The 19,368-nt window shown below is 42.5% G+C and overlaps 1 protein-coding gene across 6 annotated transcripts in view; it reads left to right on the plus strand.

Moving 5' to 3' along the window:
- The window catches only part of PLEKHA3 (pleckstrin homology domain containing A3), a 27,969-nt gene continuing 8,601 nt past the window's right edge, over positions 1-19,368 (plus strand). The window contains exons 1-9 of one of the 6 annotated variants that reach the window (XM_075934409.2): positions 1-933; positions 1,716-1,832; positions 4,488-4,643; positions 6,265-6,401; positions 7,329-7,493; positions 8,627-8,670; positions 9,034-9,146; positions 14,707-14,825; positions 16,626-16,698. In XM_075934409.2, coding sequence (XP_075790524.1) covers positions 894-933; positions 1,716-1,832; positions 4,488-4,643; positions 6,265-6,401; positions 7,329-7,493; positions 8,627-8,670; positions 9,034-9,146; positions 14,707-14,825; positions 16,626-16,667 — 933 coding nt within the window. In that variant the 5' untranslated portion in view covers positions 1-893 and the 3' untranslated portion in view covers positions 16,668-16,698. Of the gene's footprint in view, positions 934-1,715; positions 1,833-4,487; positions 4,644-6,264; positions 6,402-7,328; positions 7,494-8,626; positions 8,671-9,033; positions 9,147-14,687; positions 16,502-16,625; positions 16,699-19,368 lie in introns of those variants that run through there. The other 5 variants (XR_012905417.2, XR_012905419.2, XR_012905421.2 and 2 more) reach the window with 5 other exon arrangements.

Genomic DNA, 19,368 nt, shown 5'->3' on the forward strand with positions numbered 1-19,368 from the left:
TCGGTGCAGTCAGTCTCCTGTGCTCGCGGCGGGATCTGCCCAGAACGTCGGACTCTCTCTTGAGACCGCTTCGCTTCCCTCCCGGGCAGTGTTTCAAGGGCTCCCTGGGGGCGCGACTGCGGCTCTGCACCACCTCCGGGGAGAGGAGACGGATTTTGCAGGGCGTGCGGCTTCCAGTCTCTCCGCTGGTGCTGCTGGGGGATTGGGCGGTCTCGCAGGGAGCGGGGTAGTCAGTGTATATGTGAGCGTCCCTCCCCTCTCCCCGGAGCTGGCTCTGTCTGCATCGTCCCTCCCGTAGGGTGGGGAGGGATTGGGGGTGCGCGTTTCCACAGAGGCTGTTGCCCCATTTTCCTTCTCGTGCTTTGGCCGAAGGGGGCAGAAACGAAGCGAGGCCGCTCGTGCCATATCCCTGCGTGGCGGGGTGGGGGACGGGCCCCGGGGCTCCTGCCGAAAGCGTGGCTGCGCTGCGAGCAGAGGCAGGCTGGGCTCGCCAGGCGTGGCTGCGCCAGCCCCTTTCTTGCAGGAAGTAAATGAGACGTCCGGGTCAATGGCAGCAAACGCGACGGCTGGGGGCAGGGTCAGAGAAACAAGCAGCCGAGGAGAGGGGCGGGCTGAGCCTGCGGGGAGCTGGACCCCGGCCGCCCCCCGCGCCCGGACTGCCATGTGCACAGGACATGAGGCGCTCGGCCGCCGCACCAGCCGCCCTGCATAGCCCGCCGCGGGCAGCATCTGCAGGGCCAGCCGGATAGCGGGGCTGCGGCTGCTCTCGGCCCCCAGCTGCGGCTCGGCGGTACATGTCCATAGGCGGCTGCTGAAGGAGAGGTAGGTCTCTGCCACTGCTGCCGCCCGTTCCCAGGAGGAGGAGGATGCAGCACGGAGCCTGGCCCTGAGCTATGGAAGGAGTCCTGTACAAGTGGACCAATTACCTGACAGGTATGGGCAGGGCAGGCTGCTTCTGACGCGTAGCATCCCTCTGCGGGGTGTCAGTGGGCGAGGCGGGCAGGATGCAGCTGCTGGGGGAAAGGGGAATGAGGGTGCGGATTGATGTCTGCTGAGATTAGGAAACCAGCTGGCGTGGCGGGTGGAGTCATTTGCCGCATTTTAGCCTGCTGGGGAGTTTTAGCGTCTGATGGCGGCTGTCCTGTTGTTCCTAGACTCAGAGGCTGCCTAGACTAGCAGCTGCTTTTGGGGAAAAACTTGCTAGCTGCCTACACTGGCCGCTTGAATTTCCACAAGAACACTGATGATCTCACCTAAGATTGTCAGTGTTCTTGCGGAAATGCTATGCTGCTCCCGTTCCCGTTCAGGCAAAAGCCCCCTTGCGCAAATGCTTTTGCACAAGAGCACCAGTGTAGACAACGCGGTATTGTTTTGCGCAAAAAAGCCCCGATCGCGAAAATGGCAATCAGGGCTTTCTTGCACAAAACCACGTTTAGATTGGCACGGACGCTTTTCTGCAAAAAGTGCTTTTGCGGAAAAGCGTCCGTGCCAATCTAGACGCTCTTTTCCGCAAATGCTTTCAACGGAAAAACCTTTCTGTTAAAAACATTTGCGGAAAATCATGCCAGTCTAGACGTAGCCAGAGAATCCAGTTGTGCTGCCCCAGTGGGCAGTGCCGAGGCGTCTTCTGTCCCTGCCCGTCCTTGCATCGACTTGGATTTTGCCATTAAACAATGTCTCATAACAATTTTCTCTCATATTTATGGTCTTCCTAGGTTGGCAACCTCGCTGGTTTGTTTTAGACAATGGGATATTGTCCTACTATGATTCACAGGATGATGTTTGCAAAGGCAGTAAAGGAAGTATAAAGATGGCAGTGTGTGAAATTAAAGGTAAGATTTAAATAGGTTTTTATTAGAGGGAATTTTAATCGGCAAGGGGGATGAACAAGGTGACCTAATACAGTACCACTTTTGTATCACTAATTTCTTTTATGCTTAAAAAAAGGTGGGGGGGGGAGGGAAATTACATCTCCAGACATGCTACATCAACTGCAGTTAGTTACTGAACATGACTCCTGAAGCATAATAATAATAAAAAGGTTATATTTTCTGCTCCAGTATGAGGTTAAAAAACAGCCATGTAACCCCTTGAGTTTTTTAAAAAAACTTTTCTGTTTATGTCTTATATTTGAAATATAAATGAATTCATCTGGAAGCTGTTACCACAGCTGCAGCTCTTTTCCTTTCTAATCTTGGAGGGAATGGTGAATATTAGGAATTGTTTGGTGGGAGAGACACAGCAGTGATCTGGTGGGTGCCACGTTTAGGATGAGATGATTAGTTTCTTTCATTATTTTCTGCCTTTGGTCTTTTTTCTGATGCACTTTGTTTGAGGTATCTGGGATGTGGATACCTGACCACTAAAAAATGGACCAAGTCCATGTACTTCTCTTATGTAGACCAGCAAGCAGTTATTGAATGGCAACAACTTTTGGTTACAAATACTAGTACTTAGATTGAAATCAGTGACCTAGAAGTGAAAGGTTTATATCTCATTACTAATATCTCTTGAAACATTCAATACCCTTTTCTTGTTTGCTTGTTCATTTGATATAGTATGAGGAAGAACAGTCATACAGGCAGTCCCCGGGTTACATGGATCCGACTTACATCGGATCCCTACTTACAACGGGGTGAGGCAACCCCGCACTAGCTTCCTCCCCCCAGCAGACCAGGGAGACGCGAAGCTAGCGCGCCCCCCCCCCCCAGCAGACTAGGGAGATGCGGAGCGGCTTTTCTCAACAGACACCTCAGCTTGAGAATAAAGGACTGAGGGAAGTGAGGTGTGGGAGAATAAAACTGAGCTCTGGAGAAATGTTTGGCTAGAGTTTCCCCTACAATATGTACCAGTTCCGACTTACATACAAATTCAACTTAAGAACATACCTACAGTCCCTATCTTGTATGTAACCCGGGGACTGCCTGTATATAGATACCAGTAATTTGGGATTAATTCCATCTGTTATGTATGCAGGGCTGCCTAGTGCTAGACCGGGGAGTACTGCGGTAGAGATTTTATGCCTGTCACTCTGAGACCTCTGACATTAAGGATCTAGTACTGAATATGATATATAGTTCTCCTGCTTGGAAGGATGGTGACTTTGACACAGAGCCCAGAAGAGATTGGTTTTAGTTTAGTCCTCCTTGGATGTTTGCCCAATGTTACAAAAATCTTCAGGTTAGCATGATGGAATCAGGACTAGACTAGCAGTGGTCTTTCAGGTGAGGAATGTTTTGGCACTGTTTTGAGGGAATTTTGTACAGTATCTGTTCATGCTGTGCCTGGCTGTAGCTCAGGGCTGGGCAAACTACAACCCAGGGGCCAGATCCAGCCTGCCAAGCCACCGGATCTGGCCCGTGGACCACCGTGCTGGGACCCTCAAGCACACAGCTGCCGCTGTTTACTGGCGCAGTCTGTGTGTGTCTCTGCTTTGCAGGGAGGGAGAGGTTTCATGTGATCTCCCTGTCCCCAGTCCAATCCTCAGCTCCTATTGGCTGGAAACAACCGGCCACTAGGAACTGGCCCCATCCAAGCTCTCATTTCCTATTGGCTAGTTGTTTTCAGCCAATAGGAGCTGAGAGATTGTCCTGAGGGATGGGGGCAGGGCAAGCCTCTTCCCCTTCCCAGAGCTGAGAGCCACATGGAGGAAATAGTCTGCAGTTTCAAGTGGTCTGGGGCTGCAGCAAGCAGGGAGCCGGGGCTGCCTTGGGGGTGCTGCAAGATTGCTGACTAGGAGACACTTAGGTAAGTGCCTCCCAGCCACAGTTTGCCTCTGGCACCCCAGCCCCTCCTGCACCCCAACTCCCTCCTCCAGGTTACCATCCAAAGCCTCTGCATCCCCTTACCCCTTGTCACAACTCCCTCCCAGACTCTGTACCCCTTATTAAATCCCTCCCCCAGGCTAGAATCCTCTCTTGCACCCAAACACCCTCTAAAACCTTGTACCCCATTCCCCTGCCCCAGGTCACCACCCAAAGCCTTTGCAGTCTGCACCCCCTTTTCCCCTTGTCACAGTTCCCTCCCAGAGTTTGCACCTCCTCCTAGATCCCCTCCCCCAGACCAGAATCCTTTCCTGCATCTACATTCCCTCCCTAATTCTAACCCCCCCATCCCCTGACTCAGCTCACAACCCCCTCCTTCTCCCGACATCCTCTCAGAACTCACAGTGTTGTCTCCTCCCCAGTCTCTTACCCGGTGCCCTCTTCTGCACCCAACCGCCATCCTAGACCCCGCATCTCCTCCACAGAAAAGTAGCCCCTCCCCATCAAAAACTAAGCAATAGCTAGCGCTGGGTTGGGCAATAGTCAGTTATGTTTGTGAATATCAAATTCATACAATGTTAAGAACTGTGTGCCGTAGTTTCCATTTCTTAAGATGCAATCTTAAATAGCTTGAGATAATATGATCTGTGTTTGATAAGTAGTACTCTTACTGGTTTAATTATTGTTTGCAAAATTAGTCTTTTTTTCCTCCTTTATCCTAAGTTCATTCAACAGATAACACAAGAATGGAGTTGATAATCCCAGGGGAACAGCACTTCTATATGAAAGCAGTCAATGCGGCTGAGAGGCAGAGATGGCTAGTAGCGCTGGGTAGTTCTAAAGCCTGTTTGACAGACACCAGAACAAAAAAAGAAAAAGGTATTTATACCCTTAGAGTGTATGAAATCTAATAAAATTGGTTTTTAAGAAGGTGGCTCTTAATTTGTCCCATTCTAGTGGTTGAACTTAATTTTATTTATGTAAGGTATAAGTCTTAATTATGGATGTAACCGCTGTTGTATACATATAATAACTTTTGGTTTATTTTTAAATTGGAATTTCCAAAGGGAACAGGAAATGAACAGATCAGCCTTTGCTAAAGTTAGCAGAGAGGAAGAATTATAATTACTGTATTTTCCAGGGTAGTCCAATTCCCTTTACATGTGCATGTATATGTGTTATGTATAAATATGAGCTCATTTTAATAAAATATAATACTTTGATTGAAGGGCATCATTAAGCATAGTGAAGTAGATAAGCTTAAAAAACCCACAGCTGGCATTGCTTCTCAGAATTATTAATTTTACCAGTCTAAGTAGTGCAGAGAGCATCTCTGCAGTACTGTGGCAACTTCTAACTGGGGGATGTCTGAGTGGTTAAGCAAAGTCATAACTGAACAAGGAAAAAAAAGTTAAAATATTGTAAATATATGGTAGCAAGTAGGTCAAATTACTTCTTATATTGCTTATGTGCAATTTGCTTTTGACTTCACTGCTCCTCCTGTGTTTTATGCCACTGCTGGTTGTCATACTTTTTTTTTTTTTATTTTGGGTTTCTATGTTGTGCTCAGATTTGTCTTGTTTCAGATATTGTTTCTACCAGAATCATAGAAATGTTGCTATTAAAAATGAAGGGTCAGATCCACAGTTGGTGTAACTCAGTGTTAACTCCATTTATTTCAAAGAAATTGTTAGTTTTTTGCGCCAGGTGAGGATCTGCCCCTTTATCACCAATTATCTATGTCAAGAGTCCTGCTGACATGTTGGCTAGGATTCTGAACTGAAGTCACTGGGCTTCTTTCCTTAGGCCCCTTTGAAAAGTCAAACCATAATCCTGGGCAATAGTATCTGCTTACATAAATTGTAGTAATGGCATTTCAAGTCTCAGACATGTCCAGGACAATGGTGAACCATCTGTGCATGGACAGTATTCTTGTAAACAATATAGAAATCAATCACATGCTGCTTTATGGTGTTGCCACCTTCAAAAAGCTGTCAGTAGCTGTTTGAGAATCATTTGGTTCCCATTGTTCTGATTTTTCTTCATAATCCCCATTTTTGCTTCCCTAGCTTTTCTTGGTGGAACGAGGGTAAAGATCTCTAATTCTTTGTAGCCAATCTGACAAGTTAATCACTAGCAAGTTTCCATGAGTGAGCAACTGCTCTGCTCAGATGCTTGTGAATTTAGACAAACAGACCTCTTTAGGTCACAGATTTTGTCCATTGTGTGTTTCCTGAGATGGCACGGTAAATAAGAAATAGTTGTTTCTTTTCTTTGCTGGTTATATACTTTTCTCCATGCTCCCGTCCTAATTTACTTGTTCTTTGTGAAACTATTCCTGTGTCATTTAAAAATTCCTTTTTAGTTTTGAAAGGAATTTCAATCTGTGTATCTCGTAGATGGAAAAAAAATTGTTTGTAAAAATTGTGCAGATTAAGTTTTATGCCCTGATTAGTGGGAGAGGTTATTATTATTTTTTTATTTCTTATTTTTCTTGTAGAAATAAGTGAAACCAATGAATCTCTTAAAACCAAAATGTCCGAACTTCGACTCTACTGTGATCTTTTAATGCAGCAAGTTCATACAATACAAGAATTTGTTCACCGTGATGAGACTCGCTCATCTCCCAGCATTGAGGTATCAGATTTCTAAAATTATACTGAAGAATCTGATTAGTTAAATCATCTTAAGTTCTTATTATCACTTTATACACCTTATCAGCAACTTAATGTTGGAAGATATTGATGTAAGGTCAGTTTAATATTTTAAAATAGTCTATATTCTGATGCCCATATGCTACATTCAGAGGTACGGTAGTACAGTCCAGCAGTAAAAGATCTTGTGTAAATACAATATAGAATGTCATCAGAGTACATATTAACAAACAGATATATTGCTGAGTCATTCAGTTAAAAGAAGCAAAGTGGGCTGGATTGCACATGAATTCTCCTTGTCTAAGAACTCAACAATAGATAATAACTGAAACATCCTGTTTCTTTATTCTTTACTTTCTCTGTAAGTGATCTTTGCTATTGCTAGAACTTCTCTTACTTTTGCAAACTAGAATCCAAAGTCTTGAAAACTGCTGCAAGTGCCCCTTGCATCTGAGCATCCACAGGACATCTGCTTGCTCTTCTAATCCTACCTCATGACCAAATTGAGCCCTGGAATAAGTGTGCCACTTCACTGATGAGTGTAGGATTGTGCCCTCTTACGGAAAGGTTCACTGGGAAATCTAATGGGTGGGTCACACTGTAAAACACTTACTTTACTAAATAGAAAATAAACTGATGACTCCAGCCGAAGGAATCTTATTCACGCTCTTGTTATTAGGAACCAGGAAAAACGTAGTGTTTTTCTGTATTGCCCAGACCTCCAAAAATAGTCCTCTGCTATCATATGTGTGTGTTAATTTTTTAGTAAAGTTGATTCTAGGTATGAGTAAAAGGTATAGTTGCCAAACTTGTATTTTTTGTGGATTTTAGCTAGTTAACTGGGAAATTAGCTGATTCTAAAGTAACATTCTCTGTGTCGGCTTACATTTTTGCTGTCGTTTGTTTTCAGAACATGAACGAAGCCTCCTCGTTGCTCAGTGCCACATGTAACACGTTTATTACAACACTTGAAGAATGTGTGAAGATAGCGAATGCCAAGTTTAAACCAGAGATGTTTCAGCTGCCTCATCCTGATCCCTTATTTTCTCCTGTGTCACCTTCACCTGTTCAAATGGTCTGGGTGTTTTATAACAGTAATATTTTAAAGTGTTATGCTACTGATTGGGAGAATATAATGTGTATGTATCATCCTGACTCTTCTGAAAGTCGACATTTTTAAGTTTAAATGTGAATCATTACTGATAATATTCCCTAGCATTTTTGCTTTCCAGCCTTCTCATAAACTATTCATCGTAGGAGTAATTCTCCTGTGGACGATGACATTGCTAATCCTACCCCAGTACTGGTGTAACACTCAGTACTTTGCAGTGTTCATATGAAAATGTAATTATCCTGTTACCTATATTGCAGAGTTATTTAAAAAATATGAATTGGCCTTTGTAATCTGGTTGTTCATCAAAACAGATGCTTTCTCTGTGACTTAACGTTCAGCCAGATAAAGTGATTTGAGATTTCCAGTGCTAATATGTCCCTTTTAAAACCATGTCCTGGTTTCTCAAATATGCTTTTAGCAGATAAGTTTGTTTTTGTTATACTTCATATACTTTATTGCACACTTAATTTTTGCTTGTGCTCCTTTTGAGGGGTTGGGATAAATGAGGCCCTGTCAAATTTACTTCATATATATGGATTTTTGAGAGCTACTTTTCTCCTGTCTTTCCCTTTACTTATTTGTATCTGATAATCTTTTTCCCATTCACACAGCCACTTGTATTGATCAATCTTTGAGTCAAATTATTCTCTTGGGCACACTTAGAGAGTTCCCACTGAAATCAGAGGTCTCCTTGTCTACATACAAAAGGGCGAAATTTTGCTCTTGGATTAATTCTTTTGTATTGCTAGCGTTAATTAAAAATGTTTTGAGGTTTGGGTGGATTTGACCAATTACCCAGTAGAAATTTGGGTAATTTTGAGGCAAGCGAGAATGAAATGTATAGATCCCAGGTAATATTTTTGGATAGTAAACTGGTTCTCTTTTATTGATGCTTGGAAAATTCGTTTCTTACTGGCAATCTTTCCCTTTCAAATAAATAAATAAGATTAGTTAATTGTGATTGATTTTTGTTTTAAATAATAATTTAATAAATCATCTTCTCCCTCTGAGCAGTATAAATAGAGTATGTGGCTGTGTATAAGCATTTTGTAAGTTTCAATAAAGAGTTTAAAACTTGTTTCTTTATTTTGTAGATGAAACGCTCCATTAGCCATCCTGGTACGTACAGTTCAGAGAGGTAAGAATACAAATTGCTGTTAAGTAGGTTTATTCACTTTCTGAAAACACCTCACTGGCAAATCCAGGAAGTCCCCCACTAGTGAAATATCAGCTGAAGTTTCTATGCAGATGATTTGCTTTAAAATTCACATTTTTTTCAGATTTTAACATCTTTGCATGCTAACAGTGTTCTGTTCTCATGGAGTTCCTTTTAGCTTATTCTTCAGTACTGCTCTGTACTATCTTTAAAACAGGTCTAATCAGAGAACTATAAGATATATCAAAAAGATACTAGAAAGGTATATCTTAAATTAAAAGCTCATAGACTGGCAAGATGTTTGTTTTAAATTTGTTAAACTATTAAATCCTATTTAATTTGTAGTACTCATGCCACAAAAGAACCGATTTCTTCACTCCATCGATTATCCCAGCAACGCAGAAGAACATACTCCGATACAGAATCCTATAATGTTATTCCTCTTGAAGACACAGAGAGTAAGTTGGAAGAGAGGCAGTTTTACTGTGCGTGTTGTATAACATTTATTGCCATACTTTGCACACTTGTACTGCTGACACCAATGCAAGAATACATAAAGTTATAATCTTTGTATGTAATCAGAGCCAATGAATTAAACAATAAAGTTGCTTTTAGGATTTCTATGTAATGAGTTAAAACTGCAGCTTTAGTTCACTATGGGGCTGACTTACCCGCCCATTGTTCACCTTGACTGATCTTAGATCTTGTGTAGTCCCACTGAAATCCATGATAGTATTTGTACATGTAATATTTGTATTTGTACATGATAGTAAGATACTCCCCGAGGGGAGTAAATCTGGTAGAACAAGATCTACATAGGGATTACATCAGGGGTAGGCAAATTCTGGCCCTTCAGGCCAAATCTAGGCCATGGGCTAGTCCCTGGCGGGCTCCTATCACTATATTTAGCTTCCACAGGTACTGGACCATTGCAAATCTTATCGGCTGCGGATTGTCATTTGCAGTCAATGAGAGTGGCAGGACACGGTGAACTGTTCTGCGTAACTTCCCGCTGCTCCCACTGGCTGTGAATGGCAATCCATGGCCAGCAGAGCTGTGATTGCCCAATACCTGCAGAGGCACAGGTAAATATAGTAGTGGCATCCCGCCAGGGACTAATCCTTGTGGGGTGCTGGTTTTTTGTTGTGTTTTGTTTTTTTGTTTTTAGCCCACCTCTCGATTACATGAACAACAAGCATATGAAAATGTGCAGTTTAAAGATAGTGGTTTGGATGTGCCAGGAGAGCGGGATGTGCCTGGAATGGGATTGCTTCTCATAAAATCATACAGAAAAGGGACAGAGTCATGAAGAAGGCAAAAGGGACTGGCTGGAAGTGTTCCTTCCCCTCCTCCCCTGTCCGTGAGCCCCAAGTCTCCCCACCCCTCTGCTGCGCATTAGGGAGGGCAGGGGGAGAGCTGAATCTTCTTCCCCTCCCACCCCCTGATTGATATTGGAACATTGCTGGCTGTTCCCCTTTGTTAGGAAGCGAGGAGAAAGTGCACAGTTAGCTGCATTCCTCACTCTGGCTGCAGGGGGCAAAGGAATGCAGCAAATTGTGCACCACTGGAGCTGCAGCGGCCATGGAGAGATGCTTCTCATCAAGTTGCTGTGGTGAAAGTGGGCTGGGGTAGTCCTCTCTGGGGCTGCCTGCATATTCAACCCCTTATCCCCAGCTTCACCCCAGAACAATGATTTACATGAAGCATATATATTTTCATTTTATTTTCCAAAAAATACATATTAATTGAGTTAAAGGACTGAGAAATGCCAGCTAAATTTTCTAGTAAACTAATATTTTGGAAGTCTGTGCAAAATGTTGATCAGTGCTTTCCAATCTGACCATTATAGCGAGTCAGATACACCAGGGCAGTTCCATTGAATGGAGCTAATTTCCATTGCATGGAGTTACACTAGGAGAACTGAATGGAGAATGTGACAACCCAATGTATTAATATTGGACAGTTTATACCTACTGACCTCATACACAGAGCAATGCTTTTCTGAAACAACTCAGCATAGTCAATAAAGCAAAACAACAGTCTCTGTCAATTATCTCATCATAATTAGATCCTGTGGCATGAGTGTGCTGAGGTAAAGTGACACTCCCACTTGTTTTTACTACAGTGTGACTTTAATAGGAAGGCCGTGGATTGTTTTCTTGTTGATTAGCTCTTGTTTGGCATAGATCCTTTCAAGAATGATCCAGTTTTGGACCAGCCTCTTTCCTCTCTTGGAATGTAACTTTACCCCTGTTTAAATCCCAGTTAAGACCTAATTGGTGCTTGCCCCTAGTGCTGTCTCTTTGAGCAAAGGTGAATTCTACACGAGGTGACCATGGTCTGGTTCTTCTTCCATGGATGACCCAGTCTGTCTTCTTTCATGACGACTGTGGTCAGATCAGCCATGTTGTTTTGAGTAATTTGTTACGTTCTTGTTCTTTGTACAACTGCTTCAGTTTCTAGCTTGTAGAACTGCTTCAGTTTCTAGCTTTTTTCACTAAAGTACAGTAACTCCTCAATTAACGTTCTCCTGCTTAGCATTGCTTCAGAGGTACATCCATGCTCCATTAGAGAACATGCTCGTTTAAAGTTATGGAATTGTTCCTTTATAACATCATTTCTCTGTGCACTGCATGCAGGATTCTCCAGAAGAGCAGTGACTTTATAAGGGGAGCATTACACAATATGTAACGAGGGGGGTCTGGCTTCCTCCATGTCAGCCCTCCTATATCCCCAGTGCCTTCTGGCTGCCAATGGATCAGTGCCTCCCTCTTCCACCTTCCCCTTGCTTCCTGCTGCAGCAATCAGCTGGTACACAGCCATGTGCAGGAAGGCTGGGAGGGAGAAGGGAGGACGCAAGATGCTCTGGGAAGGTAGTGGAGCAAGAGCAGGAAGCGGCAAGCCTGGGATGGAGCAGGGACAGGATTTGATCACTCCCAGGCAAAGTCAATTAGAATCAGCCCTTGTGAGGGGAAGCTGTTGCTGCTACTGCTTTAGGCACTTCTAGTCTCCTTGCCTGCCTCATTGTCTTTGGTGGGCTGATATGGAGTAAGACAGGGGCACCTCTTCAACTATACTGTTTGTAAATACACCGCAATGCCCATCCTACTCCTCCAGCAACTCTCAGTTGCTTTGTGGCCCAGCTTTCTCCCTGCTCAGGAATGGGCACTCCACCAAACACTTGCCAGGCCACCAGCCACCTGCAAAGCAGCTGTGGGGGAGCGGGCATCAGTGTCTGGATATAGTTCTGTACGCAGTGTGTCACTTTCCTCCAACAAAGCGAGGGGAATAAAAACACGGGGACAGTCACCACACAAAGCAAGTTAGTGCAAAGAGCAGCTCCTTTGCCCAGCTGCATGAAGTGCCTGGCAGCAGGGCAGCTCTCTGGGTTATTGATCTCTGCAGGCTTCTGTTTGCAGCCCCAGTTGCTTTGGGGAAATATCTGCACTAAGTTGTTGCTTTGAATCTAGCCCTGATGAGCTTCCTCATCTTGGGGCCCTGGTCTGGCAGCCAAGTAATACTGGGAATGTTCCCTGGGGACATTGCTGGGAAAGCTTTTTCCCTGACTGGGACGTGGCTAGGGATCAGGGCATGGCACCTGCCAATGGGGAGCTGCCTGGGGTCATCCAAAAGTCTCAGCTAGGTGTATTCTGGGCACCTTGACCTCTTCCATCCTCCTCCATGCCACTTCTCCTGGAGCCCCACACTCTGGAGTGTCCAGCAGTAAATGTGTGACAGTTCAGATGTTGTACAGCTGTCCTGGGCCATGTTTTTTCCTGGGGCAGCTGGATGCCCACAATCCACCCACTAATGAGAAGCCTCTCTTTGCTCCTGCATACACACAGCAGGGAGGTGCACAGCCTTACAGCAAATGTTATTTTCCTCGTCTTACTACTGTTTTATGTTTTTGGTTAAAACAGTTTAACATTTATTTTTGTATTAAACTGCTTGTTAAAATTGTTTAAAACCTACAGTTTATGAATATAATGAATTTTGCCTGGCAAAGAAAACTTCCTTGGAACCTAACATCCCCATCTACATTAATTCTTATGGGAAAATTGGATTTGTTTAACATTATTTTGCTTAAAGTTGCATTTTTCAGGAACATAATTGCAATGTTAAGTGAAGAGTTACTGTGGTTTTTGACTTTTACAATGCTAGACAGGAGAGCCCTTCTGCTATTTTCCCTTTTCCTGAAGTTGATTCAGTTCCGTCTTTTTTTCTCCCAGTAGGTTGCACTGACAATACCAAACTTTCAATAGGGGTTCTGTATCCCTGCTATTTTATTAACGAAAAACTGTTTATACTCTTTCAAGAGCATTTCTTGTTTGAAAATGACTGGAAAAGGGCATTGTGGAGTTCCATGTTTATTTCCTCTCACTGATTCTGTATCAGATTTGCTCAGTTTACAAGATAAAATGTATTTTCTTATTGTCAGTCCTGCAAATGCAAACTCCAAGAGATGGCCACTATTTTTCTGATTGTTATGATTAATGCTAGTCAACATTTTATCTTTAGTGACATCTCTCCAGCCACATTTTTGTGTTACTGTACCAGTAAATACACTTGACAGTTAAACTGTCTTCAGTGGTTTTTCACAGATGTAATCAAGAGGTGCTGTTTAAATGCCTGACATGGAGACTTTACTCCTGTTTAACTTTATTGAAGTCAGTAAGTGGGAGAGAGTGGGCACTATAACACAGGTGGGCAATAAAATGGTGGTGGTTTGCTAGGGTTAGCCTATGGTGGGCCACTGTTGCTGTATTTACCTTAGCTGCCTCAGGTATGGCCTATTGCAGCTCCCATTGGCTGTGGATTGCCATTCTTAGCCAATGGGAGCTGTGAGAAGCGGTGTCCCGATTTGTATCTCTTCCTACAGATCCCATTAGCAGGGAATGGTGATCCGTGGCCAATGGAGATATAATTGCCTGTACCTGCAAAGGTGCAGGTAAGTATAGCAATAGGGGCCTTCCAGGGCTAACCCTGGCAAACCATGTCTGGCCCTTGGGCCAGTATTTGCCCCACCTCTGCACTGTAAGAACAGGTCTTAAATATTCTGTTCAACAAAGGATTCCTCCAGTCCTTAGAGCAGTGTGGTCATTTGTTTCTCAGCTGCATCACACCACCTATCTATTCAGTGCGTTATGAATATATGCTATGGGTAGGATGTAAGCTACCAAGCAGGATGGGGCCAGGGAAGGCCAAGCAAAGAGTGCTCCTGACTTTCTTTCCAAACAGCACATCTCTATATAAAATAAAGATCTGTTAGCCCACTTTTCTGTGATAGATTGCCTCTGACAACTCGCCAGGTACTAGATAAATGCCAAAGTAGAACAGATGTGTCATTTGAAATAGAAATGTTATCAGAGGCTCTATGTTGTCTTCCAGTAACCTTAATATGCATTAATCACCTGGCATAATCTTGTTAAGTAGAGTGACTGACATGGAGCACAGCACTCTCTGTGCTCATCAGCTGGTTGAGTATCTGATGTATAAAAGTGTCACTTTTCAAATGCAGAAACTGATCTCTAACTGATTTCCATGTGTTTAAATCTACCATTAATGAGCCATCTAGTTGATCAGGTAGACATACATCCTTTCTGGTACAATCTGCAGTAGACTGGATTCTTTTAGCAAAGCAAACACTTTTATTAATACCTTGAAGTGTCCCAGTGGAGTTTTGATAGGATTCTTGCTGCTGTAATTCTTATCTCACACTTTTTTGTGATCCTTGACTGAATTTCCATGTGAACCCCAGAGATGATTCTTTTAAAATATTTGTGTATTGCAGAGTATGCTTATCTGAAGTTATCAGTAGCTTTTAACATTACTCAGCCATTAGGTATTGCTATAGACAAGAATAATTCAATACAATCCCTAGAGAGCATGTAAATTATAACCCATAGTTTAAAAATGTTGTCTGTGTGAAACATTAGCAAGCAGAATGATTAAGGGATTGAATCGGGACACAGTTTAAATACCAATCAATATCTTAATAGGATCTGCTCACTGTTCCAGAAGTGCTCTCAATGGACACTTGGCACCATCAACCATTCCTGAAGAAAACAGATCAGTTACAAAGAAAAGATCTGAATTGGAAGAGACTCTTCCATCCTCTTCTTCCTGAAGAAACTGAAGTATTCAACTTTCTATAAGTAATGCTATGCAAAAGCTGCTGTAATTATATTATTGTTATAGGGAGTAGTGATTTCCTTTTTAGGAGGATTTTTTCTGCACTTTATAGAATAATGTAAAAACTAACTTTAAAGTGTATTTTATCTTTATATAGTTTGTTTGCAAGAATATTTTCCTAATGACTTCACAGTTTAAATGTGTATATATTTTGGAACAAATGATGGCTTAACCAGATAGGCATCTGCTTTTGAAAGTGTAGTTCTTTTTAAAAAAGCACGATGGTCTGATAGTTTGATAAGCCTGCAGATTTTAAATCTTGAAGAATGTTTCAGATTTGGGGGTGGGAGAAAAAGAGGGAATGTAACTTGTGCCATGGGCCAGCTGGTTATTTGTACAAAGTTAGGACTCAGTCTTGCAGTCCTTGTGCACTCACTTCTCTTCAGATGAGAATTTTTCTTGTTTAAGAACTAAGGGATTGAGTCCCTAGGGGGTTACCATAGCAGCTTGATGGTAATTTTAATATTGCCTTCCTTTAAAAACACAAGGATATATGTGATCTGGTCCTTATTTTTAGCCAATTGAAAATAGAAATGTCAAGTGTATTTTTCTAAACAAATGTGTAAAAATTAATTTATCGGAATATGAAGCATTTGTACCAAATATTGGGTATTTAACAATTTTTATTTATTTATTTTTTTGCATATAAATTTCTACTTACTTTGGTTACTAAAGATCTCCAGGCTTCAAGATGTACACACATTGTTGGTGTGGTGTGTAGCATCACTAACTGGTGAATGCAGCATGGTGTAGATCTACTCTGCTCACTTCAACAGAGACATATTTTTAACAAAGTATTATTTTAATGTTTGCTTCTCAAATAGACCGTTAAGCTGCTGTTGTAAGGTATAAATATTTGTATCTCTACATACTTTATTTGAGGTATTTATACAAAGGGAGACGTTTCTGTTTATTATGACTCCTATTTTATCACTTCACTATGGCATAACTGTAGAGCTAGAACAGGGCTGGGCAGTAAGTGGCCCGTAGGCAGGATGCAGTTCACCAGGTTAGCCTCCTTTTAATTTGCCACGTACCTTGTCTGATGGATCTTAATCTGGTGCATGTTAGCATTTTGTACTTGTGTAGGCACAAGAATGTGAATTTACAACCCAGTGGAAGCTCTCCTTTTAAATGTCTTGTTTAAATTTTCATAAATATGATGATTAATTACATACCTAGGCTCTTATCCTGCCAATGCTTAGGTGCAACACATTGACTAAACTACCCACATGTGTAAGTATAAGTGTTTGCAGGATTAGAACCTTAATTTGTGCTCAAATTACCAATTGAATGTAATTAGTCATTTGCACACACAGAGTAGGCAGTAAAGTGCATTTTTCTGAGAATTTTGGCTTTAATGTATGCTGTTTATACCTCCACTTTCTTGTAAATTGTAAAAAAACAAGTATTAAAAAAAATGAAATTACTCAATAATCTGTGTATTATTGCTACAGAGGCATTGCAGTCTATCATGTTGATGTGAGTTAGTATATTTAACTTCAGATGCACCATTTTTCTATTAATGTTTGCGACTTTTCTTCTATTTATTTGTACTTTTTTAAATTGCACCCAAATAGTTGTCCACATGATACATCTAAAATAAAATTTGAAGTGCAAACTGTCTTTGAGTTGATTGAAAAAGAAAAAAGCCTCTAATGCTACACTATTTCTATAACTTTTCTTTAACTTTTAATGCAAAAAAAAAAAGTAGAATTAATTGTAATTTTTTTTTTGTTCTGCAGCTGAGACTATGCACTTTCAATTTGTTTATGGCTGTTGTATGAGCTCTTTATTTACGAAACTATCCATAGATGTGTGAGTATTTTGGTTATCTTTTTCCAGTGTTTTTGGTGTTGATTTAATGTATTTTGTTTCCAGAAGTGGCTGTCAAAGTCAAGTTTCTGAGGTTTTTTTGACTATTCTGAAATATGTAATTATTAGCCTAGTTTTCATTATACCGGTACATGTGCACACATGATGTACATAACCTGTTAGTTTTTTACCATAGCTTAGTGCATGAAACCCATTACAGTGAAAACTTTATCTGGCACTTTAACCAAGTTTTCCAATTAACTGGTATTGCCCCTCATCCACAATACCTCTCTGTCTTCAGGCACATGCATCTGACTCCCAGCTGGATGGCTTGATGCCTTTGGCCACTGTGCAGCTTTTGACAGCCAGCAATGCCAATGTCATCAGCAGGCGTCTCCTTCCCCCTCAGCCTACCTCAAGCTGCTGGAAGCCAGGTCTGCTAGAGGGCTCCTGGGCAGCTGACCTGCTTGTATGCCTCCTGCTTAGGAGAAGGTCACAAAGAAAATGCCCTGAGTGAGAAAATATGTATGTTGGACAGAAGTGGTCTGCTTCCTTGTACCTACCCCTTTGCCTTCGTGACTGGCCAGGCGTTCCCAAGGGGGCGGGAATTGGTCACCATGGTGTGGGGGGGGAGACAGAACAATAAGCCTGAGTATCCGGCATATTCAATTAACCAGCATCCCCCAGAGTGCCAGGTAACAAAGTGGTTTATTAGATGATGAGCTTTCGTGGGCCAGACCCACTTCCTCAGATCAAATAATGGAAGAAAGTAGTCACAATCATTTATACCAAAGGATACAATTAAAAAAAATGAACAAATATGAAAAGGACAAATCACATTGCAGAACAGGAGGGGGATGTAGGGGGGGGGAGGAAGGAAGGTAAGTGTCTGTGAATTGATGATATTAGAGGTAGGGAGAGTGGGATGTTTGTGAGTTAATGGTATTAGAGGTGATAATTGGGGAAGCTATCTTGGTAATGGGTGAGATAGTTCAAATGTTTGTTGAGTCCTTTTTGGAAAGTGTCGAATTTTAACATGAATGACAGTTCAGAGGATTCCCTTTCAAGTGCAGATGTAAAAGGTCTTTGTAGCAGAATGCAGGTGGTTAAGTCATTGAGAGAGTGTCCTTTCTGGTTGAAATGGCAAGAAACTTCAGCTACCCCAGACTAACACGGCTACATCTCTATAACTAGGTAACAAAGCTTCCACTGTATTTGGATTCCACCATGGTATTCTAGTGCAGCAATCATTCACTGACCTACAAGAGCTATACTGTACATGAATTGATACCACTGGGACTTTACCACAGATGAGAGGGCACTTTACCTGTAGAACTCGATAGCACCTAATGACTGGGGTGTACCTACATTTAATCTCACTGGTACTGACCATCTCATGGTACTTCTCATGTCACTAAAGCTGAAGTAAACTTCAAGGCTTAGTTGAAGGGATCACTTGCCATTTGGTCTATTCCTTCATGGTTGCAAGGGCTTGGTGTGACAGTGGAACAGATTTGATGATCCCATGTAATAGGAGAACTGCATTTAGGCCTCCTCCCCTCCCTTGATTGGTGGAATTGGGTGGAAGGTCTTGTGGCATTCTCAGCAGGTATGTGAAAAGCGTAAGACACTGTCTGTGGACAGTGGCCCTCGTAGGCTGTAGACCAGTGCAACCACAAACATCTATATTGCAAATGTAAGTGATTCCACTTTATGCCCAATCTATGACATTGGTCTTTGGTGTGGCTTAGTGTCCAGGTTTCACAGCCAAACAGTAGTGGGAGGTCCTAGTCAGCTCTTATAGGTCCTGAACTTGGTTGCTGTGCTGAACTGATGCTCATTAGTTGTGAACAATCTGTAGCAGCTGCTGCAATGCCAATCTGATGGAGAACCTCCATGTAAGCCTTGGAGGAACTGGGGCTTATAGAACCCAAGTAGCCAAAGCCAGAGACTACTTTGACTATAATTATTCTAAGGGATTGGAATTGTGTGGGGACCTGGTTCTAAATTTTGAAGCTTTGTCTTTGACCACAAAACATGGCTACTCTTAGCTGACTCATCCTCCCATGTGCTAATATGCCTCATGAAATCTGTCAGGGTTCTACTAGGAGAAAAACCACAGCAGCATAATGAGAGTCTGAGAGTGAGCGATCACCAATCTCGACTCCCAGGGACCTGAGCTATGGTCTGGTTAGGGAGCCAGAATAATCAATTTTGCTACTTAATGGTGTATATAAGCCTTTGGATGGGGGGCGCTGAGGTGGCTGGTAAACCAGAAATTTGTGTTGGTCTGTCCATCCATGTTTGTCCTGTTCACAAACTCCTAAGAGCTAGGAACACCAACTTTAGTATGCAGCTTGCAAACAAGGTATGGGTTTGGTTGTGCCACAACAATGGGCTGTGGCTGGGATTCAAGTGTTTCTCTCAAAATAGAAAGAGAGGGGTCTGGTATGAGGGAATTATATTGTAGAATGACCGGGGGATGGTGGGAAGCAGCGGCATACGGACTGGGCAAACTATAAAGCGGGCCAGAGATGGAGAAAGGGACAGCTATCTGCTACATATTTCAGCATCTGTTTGTATGTTTCCTGGCTATGGCTGCTGCAGTGCCCATGGACAGGTGCTTCTCACCATGCTCCAAACTCTTGTAGTGAGAGCGGGCTGGGCTTATCA

Source organism: Pelodiscus sinensis, chromosome 7 (assembly GCF_052426305.1).
Source record: "Pelodiscus sinensis isolate ZL-2025 chromosome 7, ASM5242630v1, whole genome shotgun sequence".
NCBI classification, from domain to species: domain Eukaryota; kingdom Metazoa; phylum Chordata; order Testudines; family Trionychidae; genus Pelodiscus; species Pelodiscus sinensis.